This window comes from Euprymna scolopes, chromosome 24, assembly GCF_053919585.1.
Source record: "Euprymna scolopes isolate OS-2025 chromosome 24, ASM5391958v1, whole genome shotgun sequence".
Classification (NCBI taxonomy): Eukaryota; Metazoa; Mollusca; class Cephalopoda; order Sepiida; family Sepiolidae; genus Euprymna; species Euprymna scolopes.
The window spans coordinates 63,955,118-63,973,928 of NC_136505.1; the positions used below are offsets into that span (position 1 = coordinate 63,955,118).

Below are 18,811 nucleotides of genomic sequence, written 5' to 3' on the forward strand. Positions count from 1 at the left end.
ATTTTTTATTTTTATTTTCTGTTTGGCTAGTGAGAGATTTGATTCTTTTTTTGTCTGTGTTCGTTTGTTTGTTTCTCCTAGGAAACAGTTGTTTAATTCTGGAAATTTGATGACTTCTTTTGAGCTGTGGAGAGTAGGTTCTGATGTTTATATAATGAAACTTTGTCAGTGTTAAAATTTTCTTGGCACTAGTTTTAGTAGATACTTGTACAAATAAGGTTTCATTTTTTTAGGGTTTTTTTTTTAATTTGCTTTGTGTTTAGATTTTCTCGATTAAGAATGAAGACATTTTGGTTATTTGTGTATTGTCTTGCGATTCTAAGATTATATACTCAGGAAAGATTGTATTTTCATCTCCATCACTTTCTGAGTTTGAATCTGGATGGGGTCTTTTGATTTTTTTGCAAAGCCAAACGAAGTATTATTTTCTTTAATCATCTTTGTTCCCTACCCTCCTCCGAGCCCTATATTGGGAGATGGTGGGGGTGGGGGGCATTTGCCCAAGCATCTCAGGGGTACCAGAATGATATAGTCAAACAGTGAGTGTAGTTGCTTGTGATAATTTCCTTGGCCCCAGCAAGGTATAATAAAGATGTTTGTTGTCAGTAGCATTTGGTTTCACTATCTGATTGGCCCTTATCATCACTTTCTAAAATCAGTATGCGTTTTGTTGTTTTTTTGTATATATGTTTGTGAGTGATGTATTTGCATTTCTTTTTTTTATGGGGGGTTTACTGTTATAAGAGATTGTCATGACTAACCGATTGATTGGGTTGTATCATTCTATTCAGCTTAACCTCTTTTTACATGCTAGCATGACTTTGTTCCATGTTTCTCTTGACCTTCTCCTGTGAACTGAACCTGCTACCTCAACTGTTCTACATTTATTAACATAAGAACTCTCCTCCATTCTTTCAATGTAACCATATTGCAGTCTCCTATTCTGCATACATCTCCCTATACTGTCCACCATATCTACCAAAAATATGTCCAAAGAACGTAGAGGCAAATACTAAGACCATAGTGCTCTATACACCAATGGATCAAAGACTATAGACGAAACAGGAGCAGTAGCAACGAACATAAACCAATATCAACAAATCTGACTACTAAACAATGCATCCATCTTCACTGCTGAACTCCAAGCAGTTAGGATGGCGCTGTGTATGGGTGGGAGATCAAAGATAGAAAAACATGTAATATTCTCTGACTCTCTTTCTGGCCTGGTGACAATCCAAGAGGGAGTCGTGGATTACCCATATACACAACAGATATTGGAAACCTATCAACATTTAAAAGACCAAGGAAAAAAGTAGTCTTAGTTTGGACTCCCATCATATGGAGATTAGGGGTAACCAAATTGCCAACATACCAAAATAAATATAACGGCTCTTGGACCTTGGACTCTCATTTACTGATTTCAAGGCCAGAATCAAATCTTTCATAGAGAAAAATGGCGGGCTGCATGGGATATGTGTAAAGAAAAGTTACACAAAATATCAGCAATCACTGGAGTAGGAGACCTAGAGGGGCTGTCAAGAAGAGAGATAATATTGACCAGACTCGGAGTAGGACACACCTATGCTACTGAAAGGTGAAGAAGCACCTTTCTGCATAACATGCCAAGAACCCTATACAGTATAGCATATACTCATAAACTGGATTTAAACAAACTCAAATGAGACATAACAAAGAAGATAATTTAAGGGAAAAATTTGACAAAGTCAACCCAAGAAAATTTTTTGATTTCTGAAGGAAATAAAAATATATAACAAATTATAACCAAAAGATTGCATAGAAACAATAACCAATTAATACCTAGCACAATACAATTACGTTTTGGCATTAAATGACCCAAAAGTTGTTGATACGCCGTAAAACAAATCCAATCCAATTCCTATACTGTCCAGATTTAAACTTTGTTGGACTCATCAGATCTAAGCCTGTCTTTTATCATAACAAACCTGCCATATCATTCTCATATCTGCACTCTCCATGCAACATGTCTCAACCCTCACTGATTAGTTTAACCTTCCATACATCATCAAACTATATACACATGTCTGACAGATTTTTGCATTGGTCAATTATGGTAACTCTTCTTTAGTTGGTGGTTAGTGATGACAAATTATCCAAACTTACTCCATAAATTATTAACTCTTGCAATCACACGAGCAAGAATGTGCTACAATGGTATAACTAACTTCAATAGCCTTGCTATCTAAATATACTTTGTATCTGACTTCTCATCTGTCTTCATTTTCTTACATTTATCATTATTTATTACACTTATCATTATTTACATTTATTTGTCTTTGCCTTACCTAGTGCTACCGGATCAGGCTGTCTGAAAATATTGGCTTCCTGAGACAAAATGCACTTAACATTGATGCTTTTGTTTTTCTACTTCCTTTTGTAAAACTTAATTATATTCTGCAGAACCAAAAATACTCTCTTCCCCTTTCCTTTCTCTCCATTCCCTCTTTCTCTTTCTCAGTATCTTTCTAATTTAAAATGTACCAAACATTAATACTGTAACATTTTTCCTTTTCCCATTGCAACACTTATTCACCTATTTAAATCCACTAGAAAACAACCAAACAATACAAACTAGCAATCGAAGATATAAAGAGTTTGAAGAATAAAAACCTTCTACAAAATGACTGGATTCAACACTTGAAGAACTTGAAACATAAAATCTTTACACATTGACAGGCCTTGTCAGTGAGGCTCCAAAACACACTGACTGCACCCCCTGCAGAGGATAAGTCCCTTAGTGGGGCCACCTGTTAACCGTAGATGGCGACCCATAATGCTCTAGAATGGGATCCTGGTAGCTGAGCACCTCATGACCCGGATCCAAGTGGTCATGAGTTTGCAGCACTTTACTTTGGCCCTTATAGAATGATACAGTATAACAGATTTCCACCTGTGAAAATAAATCTACTCACCTTTAACATATGGTCCTAAAGCTTTTGGCACCATATTTACAGCCTTTTTTAAATCTTCTGGAGAGCACTGACCCTTTTCAAGATTAAAGGCCATGCCCATACGTTTGAGAACTTCAATGTCATCATGAATCTCAAAAGTGTTATCAAAATTAAAAAGATATTCACACCTGGAAAATGAACAAATGAAAATGTTAGATTTCAAATTTATCTAGATTTTTTAAAAATTAAATCACTCTTAATAGCAAGAAAACTATTCCATCATTAGGTTGAGAAGAAAGTTCTTGCGGAATGTTTAATTTTGATTTCAAATGATGTATTTTCACATAAGCTTTTGTTATAATACCTTTACTTTATATTTCATTTTAAAGAGTGTTTTTTTTACTATTTTACATATTTTACCATGATACGCAAGTACATTAAAGTGTTTTTAGTTCAAATGTGATTCTCAATTGTGATAGAGCACAAATTTAAAGCTTCTAATATGGTTGTAAGATATAAAGTCAAGATACTCAGCCAAAACGGGATTTAATTAGGCAAGACATTTAAAACGCAAAGTATAGTAGCTCCATTGTCCATTTTATCTTCCAAAATTTCTGTGGTTAAGGCTTATAATGGCCATAAGTTGATTTAGGCAATTGTTTATTTAAATCATTCAGATTTGCAAGATTTCCAGGGGAATCAGAAAAACTCTGAAAATATAGACCTAAAAAGGTACGAAATTTATGACGTACATTTCTTCTGATACAGAAACTGAATAAAAAAATAAAAAAAACAACAACAAACAAAACAATTACACTTACTTATCATTAGAAATGCTGCAATCAATCACAGTCTTTTTACTAGTATTTACAATAATGAATGGAAGCTGAATGGAAGTGTGTTGTAGAGGTCGACCCTGTGTCTGTTCAAGGTGCCTATTCCTTTCAACCAAATTTTTAAAAGCAATTTGCTGAAATAAAAAAAAGAAAAAAAGAGATGCAATATGAGCATTTAAAAGACATTCTTTATGACTAATTGTTTATCTATCACGATACAGTAATTCATGTAATAAATATCTGTTGGAGAACTACATATAGCCATGGGGAAACCTGGTTGTGCCTATCTGGTTTATTGGTGTTTCTAAACTATTAGGAAATTTTGTAGTTGATAAATGGAGTTCTCGGATAAAAAAAACAATGGATTCTACTGATTTTTTTGCCAATAAATTACAATGGTAGTTTCTAAATAATGCAGTCAAAATTACCTGCATATTACTGAATTATTAAAAAAAAAAACCACTTTAATCATGTTGGTAGGTGAAAAATTGAAGCCATCTTGTTTAAATTGAAACAGAAATTTACTTCCGTTTTGAACTCTCCTGTGTCTTATGATCGTTTTCAAATTCTATTTTTAATTTTCTTTTTTAATAATTTTCTACTTTATCGATTTTCGTAATTTTTGGATATAATCATCTTAAAAATATGAGGAATACATAGATACCATTGTTTTCATGTGAAATTCAGTTTTACGATTTCTGAAATTTCATCCTAGTAGTGGAGAAGTGCTAATTTATTTTATAATCAGGGATAGCTAATAGTAGCACACTGAACTGTTAAGATATACAGCAGAATTTAAAAAAAAATTTTTTTTTTTTAAATACAAGATTTAAGTTATCAATAAACTTATTAGCAACTAGCAGGCTACCCGGCATTGCCTGGTCATAAAATACGCTTAAATATGATATTTTTATTAATGCAGATTTCTTATTATATTATATTGGACCCAATATCTAATAACGAGTTAAAGACTTGTGTGCACCACCAGAGAATCAAAACCAAAACGTTTAGTTTACAATTTCCTTTTTCCTTTGATGTTAATGCCTGAGCTATGAAGATATGTTTGCTGCAAGGCTAACAATTAAAACATGAACCATGAATATTACTCATGCATATTTATAATGCTGTTGTTCGACCGTCACCTGGAAAATTCAATTTCTTTAATTCCCACACTTTTGCACCGATTTTCCACGGCTAAAACCCAAATATAAAGTTTCGCATGGGTTTGAATACCCTATATATTAAGTTTCATGTCCGAAGACCAAAAATTCACAGGAGTTTTGTAGTCAAAATTTTTTAAAAGTATTTATTTATATATATATATATATATATATATATATATATATACACACACACACACACACAATTATACATAAAAAAGTTTGTGTTTATACAAATTTTTACGCAAATATTACACAAGTATAAATCTTGTAGAATATCTGCATCAATTATACGTAATAGTAAACTAAAGATGATCATCACATAAGAAAAACCAAAAAACTAACAAGAAATTAATTAAAATGAATGTTTAAAAGAATATGCAAATTAGCTAGATCTTTTGCAAAAGAATACAATTCCATGACTCCTCTATAACAAAGTTGTATTTTCTTTTTAAATAAATAGAAAAACGGTTTTAATATGAATATCAATACACAAAAAACAAAATACACATGCATAGGAGTACATATTGTTTTTATTGATTTTACTGTGTGCTTTACTTTACTAAATTCAAAAAGCTTGTTTTATAAGGGTTAAAAACTTTTATATAAAAAAATGTACAGTTCTTGTCCAGAATTCCCTTTATATTAACACTAGCGGCGGTTTTAAATAATAATAAAAAAATGTTTTGGTAGGTGAGTATGAGGATCGAATCCGTACCCTTGAGTTGGAAATTAATGTGTGAAAAAAAAAAAAAAAAAAGTGCAACGTTAACCATTGGGCCACCGCGACATACAATGCAGACAGGTTTGAATTTATTTATTTAACTATAAAAACAGGCGTGCGCAATACAAGTTAACTCTGCTGCTTCCATTTGACCTAATTAAGAAGGTCAAATAGAAGTCACGCAGCGTTTGGGTTTGTTTACCCAAATTTGACTGTTTTTCCCCCCCAAAAGAATTTGGGGAGGGGGAAAGCAGCTCCCAATTGTCCAGATTGAATAGCAATTGTATGATATACAAGATTGATCAAAGCTGATTGCTTCTGGATGTTTCCCGGCGTGATGCCAAGAAAGCTTACTTAGCTTTGAATTAGTTTCACTTTTTATACGAAAAAGCCGAATCAACACGTGAGAAGCCAAAATAGCAATAATGTTGTAAAAGTCGTCGCAAATAAATCTATACGCTACACACGTTCCCAAATCGTAGATATTATAATATAGGGGGTATATAAACAGTTCTAAGCAATAGTAACCCCCCCCCCAGGAGCAAGTGCGAAAGAAGCCTTTGCGAGACATACACGAAATGGTCACACACATTTTGCCTTTTATATATATATAGAAAAATGAAAAATTTGTATGTACCTGTGATGAAACGAAAATACCATGTTCCAAAAATCACATAAATTGATCAAGTAGTTTTATTTTTAACAAAGAAAATTAAATTTTATTAGTAACTGAAGAGCGGACGTCTTGTTTGCCATATTGAAAACAAGCTTAAAGAGAAAAAAGATAACTCAATAATTCAACCTTGAGAGATTTGTTGCCTACAAATTCCCATTAATCACTTAAAAACGATTTTCTTTATATAATTAAAAAAACTTGATCAATTTATGTAATTTTTGGAATATGCTATTTTTATGCCGGTGCGGGTATGTAGATCATACAGATTTTTTTTTTTGTTTACTATGAGGTAATTCTGGACAAGCACCAAAAGTACTTTTTGAATTTAGTAACTAACTAGATTACCCGTGATCCGTTGGGTCAGTATGTTATATTAGCTATCAGCTTGTTGAGGGAAAGCGTGCCCAGGGTGGCCAAAAGATGAGGTATAAGGACAACATCAAAGCAAATCTAAAGCGGTTTCACATGGACCTTAAGACATGGGAGGACGTGGCTGGGAGCAGGTTGGCATGGAGGAGCGCTGTCCACAAAGGTGCTGCGCTTTATAGTAGTGACCTAAATAAAGCTGCTGAGGATAGGCGCAAGCACAGAAAGGACAGATTATTAACCAGACACACCCAACCCTACCCCACCACCACTACCTTTATCTGCCCAAATTGCACAAGACAAATTGGGTCTAGGATTGGGCTCTATGCTCACCTGAGGACCCACAGAAGCCACAACGGAGGACAGTCTTACTCGGACACGAGTGACCGCCGATGATGATGATTAGCTATGGAATTAATGTATGAGCAGCACAACACTTGTGATGTAAAGGAAATAGTTTTTTGTGACATAACAGAAACATTTCTATGAAAGTATATTAAAATGAAAAAGAATATAGATAGATTTCTAGGAGTCGTTCTGTTTATAATTTTTTTTTTTTTTTTTTTCAAAAAATAAACAAAAAAAGCTTACAGCTATTGAATTATAACTTCTTTTATACTCATTTCAGGTTTTTTTTCTTTCATGTTAAAACTCTTCACAAGTTTTTTTTCATGTTTTTACTTTGAACATTGTTTATACCCGTCCTATTGAACAGCAGGAGGTAAATAATGCATCATTATATCTAATTTCTAAATTATCAACTGTGTAGATAACAAACATTTTTGTTTTGTGATGTTTTGAGCAGAGTAATTCTTTGGTTTTTCTTCAAAAGGGGAAGCAAGTTTTGTTCAAACTAAAGGCCTATAGTGCTCATTCAGAAAAGGTTCCCAGGGGTCTGTAAGATCAACTATCCTGTCTCAAGATGGTTCCATTGGCCAGATCTTGAATCTTCAATATGTTCAAGAAGAGCACTAGGCTCACAAACAGCCAATGGTTCTATCTTTCATTGACTTTGTAGTGGCTCTTTATTTCATTGACAGGAACTCCGTTCAGTGTATCAGGCAAGCAGATATATTGGCAAAACTGCTTTCTCCTCCAGAGACAATACCAGCTGACTCATCTAGTTGCAGTCAACCAAGATGTAAGAGTGTATGATATGGTGTATGTAAACAACATTGTCCAACGGGATCAACACGGTACGCAACTAAACACATTCAAGACACAAATACTGTATATCTCAACTGACATGGATTACTGGTAGCTTCTCGGATTAGAAAGCATTAGTTTAGAAAATATCAAGCCATTCATCTATCTTGGATTTACTATTCTACCAAAGCCGTGCAAAGGTCCACTGCGCATAAATGCAGCTGGATCTGACTCCAGCAGTTCTTGTGATAATGCTGGGAAATACCAACAGTTACCGAAGGAATTATTTACCAAGTGATTGTCTGAACAATTCTTCTCTATAGTTGGAAATATGGCCTTTTAGAGCATTCTGCACTGTTGCCGCGATACAATTTCTATTCTCATTTGATTTATGCTGAAGAAACACTTATTGGCTTTTTCTGAAACATTATAAATATAGTTTAAAATATAATTAACTTAAAAAAAAAAACCTACTATAAAGGCGTTTTCTTTTCAACAATAGACAAGTCAGTTTGTTCAGATTTAAACCTTTTTCTAAAACGTAAAAATTGTTGTAATTTTCATTAAGTTACAAATAAAGATTATTTTTCTTTAAAAGGTAAAGCCATTACTTGTAAAATAAGCTCTTGTAACTGTGTAGTTTTATGCCGGATTCTATCTTGTCTTTTGCGTCTTTCTGCCTATAAAAGAAAATGGAAAAATTTTTAGAAGATTGGCAAATGGCTTAAAATATGTAAGGAAAACAGTTACCTGAAAGAAATCATTTTCATTTAGTTGGAAAGATTTATCAGATGTAAAAAAGATAGTTGTAAAGATGCTTGTTCATACAATGATGGGTTGATGGTAGCTTTTTATGATGTAGATATAAAACAAAAAATTGTATTTTTTGAATGTTGAAGAGTTTGCTGTGCAGGAAAAGATTACTATTCAGGTTCTTCTGCAGATCTGTTGAAAGAAAAAGGAGTGGGAGCTAGCTGAACCAAGAAAGAAAATTCATGCTTCCATTGAAGATGCATATATAATGATGTACAACATTAATTGATACGTAAAAACTGCGACATCACAGCGGAGCAAGAGAATGGAAGGCAGCTGGTGTGAGATGGATGTGTGAAAAAATTTTCAGGGAAGCACATATTCAACATAGAAGAATTTTGTAAACTACATGGTGAACTAAGACTTAAAACAAGATGTAAAGCGTTTTTTTAGAAAGTACTATAAGTAAATGCCTTTTATTTCAACTGTAAAAAGCTGAGTCGAATTACTTTTCTCTTTTTTGTTCCTTTGTGACGGTCTTTGCATGCAACATGTTTGGTTAGAGTGTTAAAATGTAACAACACTGTTGTACGACAACATTACAGAGATATCAGAAATTTATATCATTAGTACAGTAATTAACGCATTGAATGAATGAATAAATCAATAAGGGTGAGAAACCTCTCCCTGGACTTTAGCTATCTAACTCTGTCCCGAGCTATCTGCTGCTATGTGGGACCCATGTGTTGTATCAGGTCGTCCCTCCATTTAGTTCTTGGTCTTTCCTTTGGCCTCTAATGTACACGAAATGTCCGTTTGGTTGTCCTGATGGACCATCTGTTGTAATATTGTCTGGCTACGTGCCTTGCCCATCTGTGTTTGGATGTTTGTTGGCAAATCCACATGTTTGTCTTTCTGTCTTGTAGAGTGATGCCTAACATTATCTTTTCCATCTTCCTTTAAGCTACTGTCAAGATTTCACTTTGGCGAGTTTTCAGGGCCCATGTTTCACTACCATCGATCATCACAGGTAGTACATATTCATTGAAGATCTTCCCTTGGATTGACATATTTGCTTTTCAGCTTTTCATGATATTCTCAACTTTCCTAAAAGTTGCCCACCCCAATGCTATCCTTCTTTTTATCTCGAGGAGGAGATTTCCATCTTTCGTAATTTTCTTACCCAAGTAGATGTAGCTTTCAACTTCCTCAATGGTCTTTCCATCAAGAATTATTGGCGACTTGGCAAAAACAATATCACCTATCTCAAAGAAGATGGCACTCTCATCCATGATCTACACAGAACCGTTTCAAGGTGTGAGGAGTTCTATGCCACAAGACAACCAGGACACACTCCAACCCTTCATGCACTGAACAAATCTGAGGAACATCCTCCACCCATTCTCCCATCGAAAGTGAGAGCAGTTATTAAGTGACTGAAGTCAGACAATGCATCAGTGATCATCATTCATAAGAAAGGAGACACTGCAGATATTAAGAACAATCAGCCTTCTGCCAGTGACACATAAGGTATTCTCTCAAGTATTGCTAAGACGTATGATAGGGACACTAGACTGTCCTCAATTAAAAGCACCTGCAATTCCTTTTTAAAATGTGAACCTGTTAGAGTGGATGTAGGCTGGCATGACAAAAACAGACTAATTAAGAATCTTATTTTATATATATATATTTTATACAGAGGAAAACAGAAGAAAACCTTGAAATCCATAATATTAAGAAAACAGCGATTCCTGTTTGTGTTAGGCAAAGAAATGTCCCATAAAGTCTATACTCAATTTCTTCAATAGATGAATATTTTGCATTATAACATATTGTCTCCCCACAATAAAACCAGAATATGTACAGTGGAATCCTCTCTCCACATTTAGTGATACTAATAAAGCTTTTTTTAGCTTTTACTCTGCAGTGTGTACTTTTATCTCCTATGCGATCACACTTAAAGCATGTTTTAATTTTATATGCACAATTTTTGAACCAATGCAACTGCCCACAACAGAAACATGGTTTATGAGGCAGATTATTTCCCTTTTGTTATGAATTTTTTAATGTAACACCTTACTTTGTTTAATGTTTTTTGAATTTTGACAAATGCTAATAAAACATTCACAGTCTGTTGAGATATGTTTATGTTAAATCCGGTTCATTCTCTGGATTAATAATTTGATTTTTTTTTTTGTATTTGTATTTGATACTAATCCTTATGCAAATATAAAGCATTTTAAAATCATTAGCACTCAACTCCAACAACTTGAAATCATCAGTCTTTGTTATCTACATTAGCAAAAGTCAGTTTTCTTCCTTGTGAGATTCAGGCATTTCCACTTTTTATGCAAATGAGGCAATCAGCTAAACAATTTGGTCAATAATTGTATCGCTTAAAAAAAAAAAAAAAAGTCCCCTTATTTTTTGTGAAAAATATAATTGACGAATTCGGTACATTCAACCAGACAATTTCATTAAAATCTCTTTAAAACCGGTCCAATTTGAACAGTTCATATTATAAATGTCCTTTTATTATCGAAAATACAAAGCAAACAATTACATTGTCAGAATCATAATTTGAATTATCAACAGTAATCGGTTTTGTGAAACTGAACTTACATCTTCACCAGTTTAAGATAATTTATTAATAATTGTTTTTAAATATATTTCTGTTAACTGTAAGGTTTCTTCTATTTACAACAGACTATAAAACAAAACTAATATGCACACGCACAAGAAAAAAAGGATTCATTACCTCAAGATTTTGACATTCCTGTGCTGAATTAGTTGGTAATCCAATCCAACGAATTTCTTTTTTCTCTTTTGAGATAATATTCATTGCCATCAAAACATTAAGTGCATCATAAACACGTCGTCGAATGTTCTTTTGATCATATGCCTATGAAAACAAAAAAAAAAAAAAAAAAAATGAAAACTAGTCACATAATTAAATTAAAAAGAAAGTCTTGGAGAAAAGGGTAGTTTCAAGAATTGTGCTTTTGTCATTTATAGAAACCAAGTATATAATATCAAAAGACAAATTTTACAAACACAAAAAACAATTGAATTCTTTTCAGCAGGATAATGCATCCTATCAGATGCCAGACATTCACTCCCTATCTCACACATTTCAGCAGATCTTTTTAAGATTCTAACCGTTCTTTTAAGTGAAATTTTTGTACCTTTGTTCCACTTGGTTCACCAGGTATATTTGCCAGGTAGTTTTTTGAAAATTCTTTTTCATGAGTCCGGTTGTTCCTATAATTACTGGAATGATGGAGATCTCCCTAAAATTTCAGTTTCTTTTCACATTGTACATATGACCTTGGTATTTCGTTATCCAAAGGGTGTGTTTGTGCTGGGACATCTTAGGTCAGAATTGTATTAAAAAAAAAATCACATTTACAATAAATTAGGCAGAAGATCAAAAAGTGTGGAGAAAATGGGTGTCGATCATCCTTTATCTTAAATGATCAAAACATATTCTACTCTTAACTAAAATCATCTGTCACTACGATATTACATTTAGGTGGAATAGCAAAATGCACACCTCTCCAGTATGTATTTTTTTTCTCAATTTTTCAGTGAATTATCATTGATTGGACACTAATCCACCAGACTATCAAAACAAAACTGTATATTTAAAGATTTTTAGGGGTGCTCAGTTCCCAATACAACATTCTAGTCAATTGATTCCCCATATTAGAACCAGTGGAGGTTTGAAGGCCAAACTGCTTAAAAAAAAAAAAAAAAAAAAAAAAAAAAAAAAAGGGGGGGGGACAATCTGGCAACTCTGTTTCCAGTTCTTTTCAAAAAATAAGATAAAAGTATTTCTTTTCCCCCACAACTTTTCATACATTTCTTATAAGTTTGGATGATATAGAAGAATAAGCGACTTGAAATCTGCAGCAAGTAATGTCTGATAAAAAAATTCACATTATACTTAATTACTTTCTGCATAAAATAACAAATTGTTAGCGTTTCATTTTGAAATTGTTTTTAGTATGGTCAAAGTGTGCTAGAGTACTACCTTTTAAAAACCACTGTCAGTAATTTCCCCCACTCTTTATCTTTGCCTAAACCTAAACGTAGATTCCATGAAATAAGCTTCTTTCTTAGAACTGCACATCTGTGGAACTCTTTTCAGTTTGCCCGTTTTTCAACAGACTACAATTTGGTAGTCTTCAAGTCCAACATAAACAAATTCTTGATGAACTGTCCCCTTAAGTAATCCAATTTACCAAATTTCCACTATTAACGATTACTACGATATTATCCCATTGACTACTGTACACTCAACAATCCTTATTCTCGAGTGGCCTCCGGGCTTTGATATGTGGTGACTCTTTTGTAAAAAAATAAATTCATTCTTAGGGGTATTCAGATCTGCAGAATGAAGATCACATGTAAATATTAAGACCTTTATTATCCAATGTATTCCCTATTGTTTTCAGTTTGCGCAGAAACAAAAACAGACCCGAATATCCCTAAAAAAAAATCAACTTTTTAAAAAGGTAAATCTTAAGTTGGCACTCAAATGCATTTTGATCTAGAAAAGATATATTACTTTATTAAATACTAATGATATTTTTTTTGTTGTTCTTTTTTTTAAAGAAAACTAGCCAAGTAAGTAAGTCTGTCTCCACGAGTGAAAAATTTACTTTGACCATGACTACTATTTGTGCAAAATTTCATTTTGGGGCAATTTTACCCCTATAATGGCCCTCAAGAAGGCAACTAGAGTTATCCCGGAAAATCCGTTCTGGCAAAAAATTTACTTTCACCATAACTAATGTTTGTGCAAAATTTAAAAAAAAAAATCCATGTTTGTGCAAAATTTTTTAAAAATCCATTATTGAGAAAAGTGCAAACAAACGGGAATGAATCACTAGGTCCAATCCCTCCTTTGTCGAGGGACCAATAATAATTTTTTTTCATCTGATATGGTTTGCTGTGGACTTAAAGTTGCTTATTTTTCTGCATCCCCCAAGTTTTAAAAATAAGAAAATCATTATTCATAAATTTAAAAAAAAAAAAGAAAAAAAAAAAAAAAAAAAGTAAATAAATAAATTAAGGAAAAAAAACATCTCAAAACTTTACTTTTCCTGGTTTCGTATTCTTGTCACCTGATATGGAGGATTATTTTAGTAGAATATTGTATTAGAAACTAAGCACTTCTTAATAACCTTTAAATATTCAATTTTTTGGCATCTTTTTTTTTGTTTTTTTTGATAATCTGATCGATTAGTATCCGATCGATAATACAATGAAATGAAAAAAAGATAAAAAGAAAAAATATATAATTAAGTGTGTATCGCACAAGTCCACCAAAATCTGATTGTTAGGTGAAAATCTTTTACTCTCCATAAATCTTTCATTTAGATACTTCTAGTTTATCACTTCATATTAAAATTAGAAAATTTTATTTCTAACAAAGTTAACACTTACAAATTGCACATGAAATCTAATCTCATTGTGATCAGTTCCTATTATTGTTATTGGGTATATTAACTGCCCAGCACAGAGATTGAACTTACAACATCTAATCAACAGAAACCAATGCCTAGTTGTACTGCTCTTAGATTTGCTTATTCTTCTGCACCAACTGGTAGGAAGGAGTTTAACACACACTGTCCACATTTTCAATCACAGAGTACAATCATATTAATGCTAGTTAAGATTATCATTCTATTCTAATATTAGCATTCTCCTTAACATTTTAAGGGAATAAAAGTGGGCCTTTTTAGCAACCATGTAACTCCTATTTCCCTTATTTTGTCTTAGTTCTCACATTCACTCAGCAATGTTTATGACAAAGGGAGAGGAATTGCTGTTTTCTGGGTCAGAACCGATACAGCATTTATCAGTTTTTGACCTTAAATTAGTAAGTATTTATTATTATTTTTAAGCTCTTTAAATAGCTTTATGCCTTGTCTGGAGCGATTTCTTTAATAAAAATCTATTATGGCTAAACTACAGAATTTTAAAAAAAATATATATATATTTTTTAACCCAAATAAGGAATATTGCCACTTGGAACACTTGACTGCTATTTGGGATTGTGTCTAACGGGAGTTTGAGAGGAGTTATACAGTGAAATGTTTGTTCATAGTACATTTAAACTTCTACGAGTTAGTATAGTCAGTAGGAATAAAAGGCTTTCTGGCATCTAGGGAAGGAGTGGAATTTTGCTGCTTGCCATATTAGTCAGGAGTATGTATTTTGAGGAGGCACAAGTGCTATGAAAATTCCTTTCATATTTTCAGAGATATCAAAATTTGTTGAAAATTATTTGAAATATGATTGAATATTACAAGAAATGCCCATTATTCGTTTTTCAAATTTCATGATTTTTCATCGGAAAAATCTCTATAAAGTGAATCAATTTATCCAAAAAGAAATTCATCATTAATGTACCCTCATCCAACGTACATTTAAACTCTGGAAATTATAGTGAAAAGTAGGAGTAGGAGTAGGTGCAACAAAGTGTCAGATTCATACTTTTGGGCAGATTTTGAACAGGATGTATCCAAGCAATCGCTTGGTTTTTCCTGGAACAGGATGTCAATCACTCTGGTTTACCTGTAATCTAACGTAGGACGCCGATCAGAACAATGTGTGGCAACAAACAAACAACTTTTGGATAAATATTGGAAGAGAAAAGAAAAGAAACTAGATATTATATGGAAAACATGAAGACTAACAACACTATAAATTTATCAATGTTAGACAAACAACTGCAGATGTCTGAAGAAGTTTTTTTTTGTCAAAATAAGAAATTAATTGGTTCCCAAAAAGAATCACATTACATGTAGCATTAAATGCATCAATGCAAACATTCTCCATAAGTGACAAATCCGGTTGAAGGTGCACAAATCTTTTCCTTAAATTTTCTTTGGAAAATAAATAAATAAAAAAATAATTTGTAAATAAAAAACTTTTTGCTTCTTTGAACCTTTTTAAAATCCTTTGCAGGGGGGGGGGTGCTAAACATTATCTATCAAAAATGAAAAAAATAAAAATTGTTAAAGTAACCAAACTAAAGCATGAATGATTGAAAAAAATAAATAAATCGTTCTTGTCCAGAATTCATCCTAATTAAAAAAAAAAAAAAAATTACAGAAAAATCTTTATGATGTATGTACTTCTCACAAAACAAAAATGCCATATTCCTAAAATCAGATAAACTGATCAAATAGTTTTGTTTTTTTTTACTAAGAAAATCAACTTTTGAGGAAGCAAGGATGATGTTTCAATCTATTTTTAATAAAGGGAGACAATTCAAATTACTGAGGACAAAGATAGCCTTATAATGGCTATGATTTACTATTGACCGCTTAAAAAAAAAAAAAAAAAAAAAAAAAAACAGCACTATTTGTTCAATTTACATATTTTTGAAATATAACACTTGTTCTGTGGTGATCATAAAAATTTTTCTGTATTTTTTAAATTAGGTTGAATTCTGGGCAACAACAAAAAACTGACTAGAATTTCCCTAGTTTTTAAGTGATGTAAATTTGGTAGTTCAAAATTATGAAGCACATGAAACAACATAAAATAGAGGGAGAGATGAGAGATGTTGTGCTGCCTGCAATTTAGGTCATTAAAAATAACTGAAAGAATCCAGAAATGATAGCAACTACCTGCTCTGAAGGGGATAAGTTTCTTGGATCACTGAATTCTGCCACCAATTCATCTGCAACTTCATTATAGGATGTCACTCCTTTTTTCTGAACTTTTTCACAAACTTTCATTGAGAAATGGCGCAAACCTTTCCCACCTTTTTCTCCTTTCTTGTTCCTTTTGCTACAAAGAAAATGCAAACTATTACAATTGCAAGGATTGGACAGAAAAAGCACTCACAGAAATCAAAGAAATATGAATCAGTTTTTATTATCAAGGGAGAAGGGGGGCTACTGTAACTATGTTAAGAAATTACAGAAAGCTTTTGTAAAAAATATTTTTGAAATCTTTAGGTTGAAAACTGTCAATAGCAAAAAAAAAAAAAAAATGAGGATTAAAAATAAAAAATGCACAAAATATGCAATTCAGTTTAATTTGCATAATCGATATTGGCCGTTTTAAATATATAATACACTAGCAGAGACAACATTTTCCGGAATTGAATGATCAACAAATGTTCAACCCTCCCATACTTTTATTGTCATCAAAATCAACCATTTTAAATCAAATCTATATATCTATAAAAGTGAACGTGTCTGTCTGTGTACATTTCCCTACACAATAACTGTCAATTTTCAGTCTACAGACTCAAAATTTGATATACAGGGTACTGAGATTTGGGAAAATCTTTGTAATCCGTTTTTGGCTAGAAACTTGGCTGTTAAGGGGTCAAAGTTCAACCATTTGACCTTTGAGAACTCTACCAAACTTCTCCGACAATTTTGGCTATAAACACTTGAAATTTTAGATATAGGTTCCTTGGACATGGATCTAAATTAATAACTTGATTTGAGCCTAAAACAAATGTTAAGGGGTCATAATAGGGATCAATGTTAAAAAAAATTTGACCTCTCCTGTCTCTACCAAATTACTCAGACAATTTCTGGTCTAAACATTTGAAATTTTACATAAAGGGTATTCAGAGATAGGGCAAGCTTTTTAATCGGTTCGGGTTGAAAATTTTTAGTTACCAATATATAAATGTATGTATGTTTGCATGTCTGCCTAAAACTTTCAATGGATTTTCACAAGTCAGTATCATTTTGAAGCTCGACCCTTCAGATGACAAATACAGAAAAATTGGCTAAAAACATTAATTTCTTCACCCTCACACAGGGAGTGGGGAGGGTCGCTTTTTTCACTGATATTTTCAAAAGTCATCCTCTCTTTTCAATTGTCTAGCTTTAATTTAAACCTACGTCACTTCCGGTTTCGCGGTGGTCATAACAGCAAAGACGTCACTTTTTTTTTCACATTCTTTTCCACCTTCGCGGAGTATGGGTTCGAGCCTGCCTTCCTACTACCACTTTTTTTTTTTTTTTTGCTTAACACACACCTTCAAACACCTGGGCAATGCCGGGCTAAAATGCAAATTTGTTGATAAAAAAAAAAAAAAAAAAAAAAAGGCATTCAAATTAAAAACGAACACATTCAAATTAAAAAATAGAGCTTTCACACGAAAATCATAGCAATCAATTTAAAATCAAGTTTTCAATTTTATAAACAAATTTATTTACGAACAATCATGATAGAACAAGAAGAAAGACATTAAACTGGTAAATATAAGACAACAGCAATGGATGCGAAATGCCATATTATCGACACTGCTCAAAATCATTGCTGTGCCATAGCAAGGGCAAATGGATGTAATGAAAGTACAGTGAGAAAGTGGGTTGTCAAGAGTGAAAAAAAAAAAAAAAGCATTGAAATGATCCAGGAAAAGGAGGAGGAGCCAAAGAACGACCTAAGTTTTTGCCATGTTAAAAAGATTATTTAAGAAAACTATTAGGAGGATAATTGTCAAGTTACCTTGAAATATTTATCTGAAATATTACGGAACCACGCAAATCCAGAAATAGCAATAAATTTATCTACAAGCACTATCAAATAAAATCTTCATGGAGCTTGTTTTACACTGCAAAAAGTCAGAGTTCTGCCCGTTGGTGTAAACACACCTGCTAATAAATCTAAAAGGAAGATTTTTTTTTAAAAGTTTACTGAACTATTTTTTTTTATTGAATAACATTAGATAAGTTTATGATGTAATTATAAAAATCATTTCATGATTAACTATTTTAATATACTTAAAATAAAAAATAAAAATAAAAATTTAAAAAAAAAAAATTATGATGTTGTAACAAAGTTTGTTAAACACGCACACGATCTCCATTATAATAAGGTATATGGGTGAACTGTTAATCTAATAAAACACCACAACATTTTAATCAGGTTTTGATTTCAAAAGCTGTTGATGGCACTTGAATACCATATACCACAAATCAACGAAATTGAATAACGAAATCAATTAAAAATCAAATGACAATGTAGGTCTATTTATTAGCAGTATTACAAAACGCATATCTGTGATATGGAACATCCTTTTTTTTTACCATACTAGTATTTGTAGGTTTTAATGACATTTTTAAATTAGTTCTCCTTTGTTTAAAAGTATTAATTAAAATGTATATAAGAAACCATTTCATGGACCAATTTTTTCATAAATCATTTAAAAATTTTAATAGTTCAGAAAAGTA

At 32.3% G+C, this 18,811-nt stretch overlaps 1 protein-coding gene across 5 annotated transcripts in view; it reads right to left on the minus strand.

The window, feature by feature from the left end:
* LOC145246751 (transcription factor Dp-1-like) overlaps nt 1-18,811 on the minus strand; it is a 44,951-nt gene that overhangs the window by 7,227 nt on the left and 18,913 nt on the right. For 3 of the 5 annotated variants that reach the window (XM_080108517.1, XM_080108519.1, XM_080108520.1), the window contains exons 6-10: nt 16,235-16,400; nt 11,350-11,493; nt 8,450-8,518; nt 3,752-3,900; nt 2,952-3,118 (exon numbers count right to left, since the gene is read on the minus strand). In XM_080108517.1, coding sequence (XP_079964643.1) covers nt 2,952-3,118; nt 3,752-3,900; nt 8,450-8,518; nt 11,350-11,493; nt 16,235-16,400 — 695 coding nt within the window. The remainder of the gene's footprint in view (nt 1-2,951; nt 3,119-3,751; nt 3,901-8,449; nt 8,519-11,349; nt 11,494-16,234; nt 16,401-18,811) is intronic. The other 2 variants (XM_080108518.1, XM_080108521.1) reach the window with 1 other exon arrangement.